General features: G+C 36.2%; 1 protein-coding gene across 1 annotated transcript; it reads right to left on the bottom strand.

The window, feature by feature from the left end:
- Window positions 1–312: 312 nt before the first annotated feature.
- Window positions 313–3,712, bottom strand: HELRODRAFT_179603 (hypothetical protein; the record flags this gene model as incomplete). The annotated part of the gene is made up of 4 exons (XM_009028418.1): window positions 313–534; window positions 693–869; window positions 1,657–2,031; window positions 3,350–3,712. 4 exons carry the CDS (start codon window positions 3,710–3,712, stop codon window positions 313–315), a joined length of 1,137 nt encoding a protein of 378 aa, XP_009026666.1.
- Window positions 3,713–4,445: the final 733 nt, after the last annotated feature.

The following is a 4,445-nucleotide window of genomic DNA, read 5'->3' as shown; positions in this document are numbered from 1 at the left end:
GCGGCAGCGGCGGTAGTGGTGATGGTGTACATTGTTTGTGGAGTTTGAAATGAGGAGTGTTGTGTGTGTTGTAGAAGCATTAATTGGCTGGAATTAATTATAAAAATTTGAAAATTGCAAGCAGACTCAAGTCAGTTAATAACAAACAGATTTTAAAAAAAACATTGATTTGATAATGAATAAAACAGTTTAAAAAAAATTGAAGTAAGTAAAATTTATTTAACAGAACTTGTCGAATGAGAGATAAATTTCAACAAAATTCAAAACACAACAGCCAAAAATCCACAAAATTACAAAAAAGCAGCAAATAGACTAACTTGCTAGAGGTACTGGGTAGCAGGTGGCCGGAGCCTGACAGACGGATGATATGGCGATGGCAGAATGATGATGAGGGTAGGTGGCCGTTGGTGGCATGGTGCCGCCACTTCCGTACTGAAGACCGCACTGGTAGATGGCTACTCCACCGTTGCAGGGCTTGCCACCGTTGTCCGTCGCCTGCTTCAGCATGGTCGGGTAGTAGCCAGGTGCCGCGTTCTGATTGGAGGATTTAAATGAAATTATAATTCTTAATAACTCATGAATATTAATGACCTTACAACTTTTGTCACCATCTGGTCTCGTCATCATCATAATTAACCAACGAACATTTAATATGAAATTTCCAAACAAGAAGAAGAAGAAGAAGCAGAAACCTGAAATATAAGTGGAGAGTAATAGGTCGAGATAGCATCACGTGCAGTGTCAATCATTTGGTTCTGTGGCCAATACGTCGGAAGCGCTTGCTGCTGCTGCTGGTGCGCCGCTTGTTGGTTGGAAGCATCCATGCAGATGGGGGAGGGTGTGGTGCCCGAAGGACTGTACACCATTCTCTGGGGGCATTTTGGGGAGATGTGGGTGAGGTGAGGGTGAGGTTTGGCGAAGTGCGGTTGAAGATGGGTACGTGAATTTGAATGGTGGTGGTAGTAGTGGGATCGATGATGAATTCTTTCAAGTTAATTCCGATACAAATAATGTAGCTAGGTTAATATCATTATTATAACAAATGGTAAAGCTACATCCATTTATAAATTGTCGAAATTGAACCAAAAAAAGTAATCATACAGACAACAGCTAAAAAATACGAAACAAAAAAACAAAACCAAATACTGCAAACGCCCACACGAACAGACATTGTGAAGAAGTAGTCAGACAAACACAAACAAACAAACAAACAAACAAACACACAGACAAACACAGAGCAAGGAATGATTGTAAAGACAATTACGAATAAATAAACAATGCAAACTCATTATCAGAGAACGTCATTGCATACACATACATTATATAAACAATAAATAACACAAACGAACGCAAATAAACAGGCAAACAAACATACATACATACATACAAATATACAAATCAACATACAAACAAGCATACAAACACAGATCGGTGATAAACAATTAGTGAAGGGATACACAGTTTGGCCTGTCGAAATGACAAGGTGCATATAAATATCAAAGTGTGCACGCACCATAAAGCGTATATCTTGACACATGTGTTATCATATCTCCTTATTCATACACAACCGTATATACAAAGTTTGTATGTTTTTGTATGTATGTGTGTGTGTTTGCATGTATGTGTTTGTGAAAAAATATTGAAAAAAAAACTAACCTCATTTTGATAGTCGCCATTAACGACGTTGTTGTTAATGATGTTGTTGTTGTTGTTGATTGTGTTGGTGTTGTTGATGTTGTTGATGTGATTGTTGTTGACAACATTGTTGTGGCTGATGTTGTTGTGGTTGTTGTTGGCGTTAGTGTTGTTGTTGTTAACGCAGTTAGTAGTGGTAGCAGTTGATGGCATAATGGCCGGTAGGTGGTTGTTGTTGTTGATGTTGTTGTTGTTGTTAATGTTAGTGGTGTTGTTGTTTGGAGACGCAGCCAGCTGAAAGTTAAGGGGGATTGATAGGGACGTGCCATTGGAGGGTAGGAGCAGGGGAGGGCTGAAGTAACCCGTTGAATTGTTGTCGATTATCACGGGGGAAAACTGGACATTGTGAAGATGGTGAAGATGGTGAAGATGATGATAATGAATATGATGATGGTAATAATGACGATGGTGATGACAATGATGATGTTGATGATGATGATAATTTTGTTGTTGTTGATGATGATAATGATGAAGACGATGGTGTTGTTGATGATGATAATGATGAAGACGACGATGATGATGTTGTTGATGATGATGTTTTTGTTGATGTTGATGTTGTTGTTGTTGTTGATGTTGATAATGATGATGGCGATGTTGATGGTGATGATGATGAGGACGACGATGATGATGGAGATGACAGAGATGATTAGAATATTGTACGTGACTGAAATGCGAATTATAAAAACGTAATTATGATCTGATCATCATCAAAAGGAGGAAACAACATCAACAACAACATCATCATAAACAACAACATCAACAAAAACATCAACAACATTAACAACAACATCATCATAAACAACATCAACAACAACAATAACATTAACACCATAAACAAAAATATCAACAACATCAACAACAACACCAAAAACAGCATCATCATAAACATCAACACATTCAATGAAAACATCAACAACAACATCAGCTACACCAACAAAAACAACAACATTAACAAAAACATAAACGACATCAAAAAAATACCCCAAAAACATCAACTAAAACATGAACAACATTAACGAAAACATAAACAACAACATAAACCACACCAACAAAAACAACAACAACATCAACAACACCATAAACATTGTAACACTTTCTCATCAACATTAATAGTGGAAGAGTTTTTCATTCACTTGGTTAATTATTAAAAACAGACGATAACGAGCTGAAAAATAAGAGATAATATCGTAACTTAAATAGGTATAATAATAAAAATAATAAAAAGTAAATTAATAAAAAATTAAATAGAAACAAAATGAAATGATGGAAACAGAATAAAGTTGAATAGTTATGTGGATGAAAGTGATTTCGAGATTGAAAGATTCATTTCATTAAATAGGGCCATGAAAACTTGAGAAAAAATATTTAAAAACGATAATAAAAACTAACTAAATGAACAGAAAAAAACAATTTTAAAATATTTTTTTTTTCGAATTGCAATAAAACGCCAAATAAGTCAACAAACAGATTTTTTCCCCTTTAAAAGTGACAGCTATTTTTTTTCCTCAAAATTTTCCTCTAGACTAATGATTGATTTTTTTGAGAGCCTAGAAATGGAATGAATATTTGGTTTTCCATAAGGGTAGCAAACTCGGTGCACATGCTGTTTGGTACTAACTTACACATACATACATACGTACATACATACACGTACATTCCCGGTTCTCAAGGAACCATCCGGCATTTCTGCGCATGATGGTAGGCGCCCGGACGGATACACACTAATACCTTGGAGAGCCGGTAGATGTTTGGCGTGGGATGTTACGGTCCCTGGCACCCTTGCCGAACGATATGTAAACTTGACAAGTAAAGAATGCGGTTTGGCCGCGGCCAGGGCAGCGGACGAGAAAATTAAAAAATATGGGAACGCCCTCCGCTCGATGGAATTCATGCCAATATGTATCGAGGTTCTCGGCCCGATGGACCCCAACACCCTTAAATTTCTTAAGGCAATATGTAAAATGATCAGCGTCAGATCAGGCGACAGCAGGGAACTGTTTTTCGCAACTAACCACATTTCGTGCTTGTTGCAGCGGTTCCTGCGTGTCTGTGTGCTTGAAAATATCCAACTGAATGCCGACATGTGCAATTAACGACAAATCAAAGTGTTAATCCATTTGTTACTTGATGTTTGACGGTTCAGTGTCACTCATCATGTTTTGGTTTTAACATACATACATACATACGAAACGAAACGAAATTTTATTTGCTTCTTAAAATCATAAGAAAGCAGGATGACCATAATAGAATTCAGATAAAATTCATCTAGTATGGCCACCTAAACACCAAATAGATACATACATACATACATACATACATACATACATACATACATGCATGCATGCATGCATGCATGCATACATACATACATACATACATACGTTAGATTGGGTAGAATTAGTGAAATGTTTTTTGTTAGTGAAATTTGGGATGGTGGTTTTGAAGAGTGATGATTGGTGTGTGGTGATTTTTTTTGGTTAGTGTGTTTCATTTGCTCGTTGCTGAGTTTAATGATGTTTTTACACGGATATAAAAGTTCTCTCGACTATGATGTGGCATCATATTCTTGATATTTCTTTATTTAATATCAAATAAAATTTATTTTTAAGCCAAAAAAATGTAAAAAAAAGTTTTTTTTTCAAATTTATCAGACAACAACAACAAAACAAACATGAATAAAAAAACGCTAGAACTGGAAGAGGAGAGATAAAACAAAACGCGATAACATCGAAATTGCAAATACACACACA

This window comes from Helobdella robusta, assembly GCF_000326865.2.
Source record: "Helobdella robusta unplaced genomic scaffold HELROscaffold_55, whole genome shotgun sequence".
In the NCBI taxonomy this organism is placed as follows: domain Eukaryota; kingdom Metazoa; phylum Annelida; class Clitellata; order Rhynchobdellida; family Glossiphoniidae; genus Helobdella; species Helobdella robusta.
The sequence above is the reverse complement of the archived record's forward strand: the minus strand, read 5'-3'. Positions and strand labels throughout refer to the sequence as shown.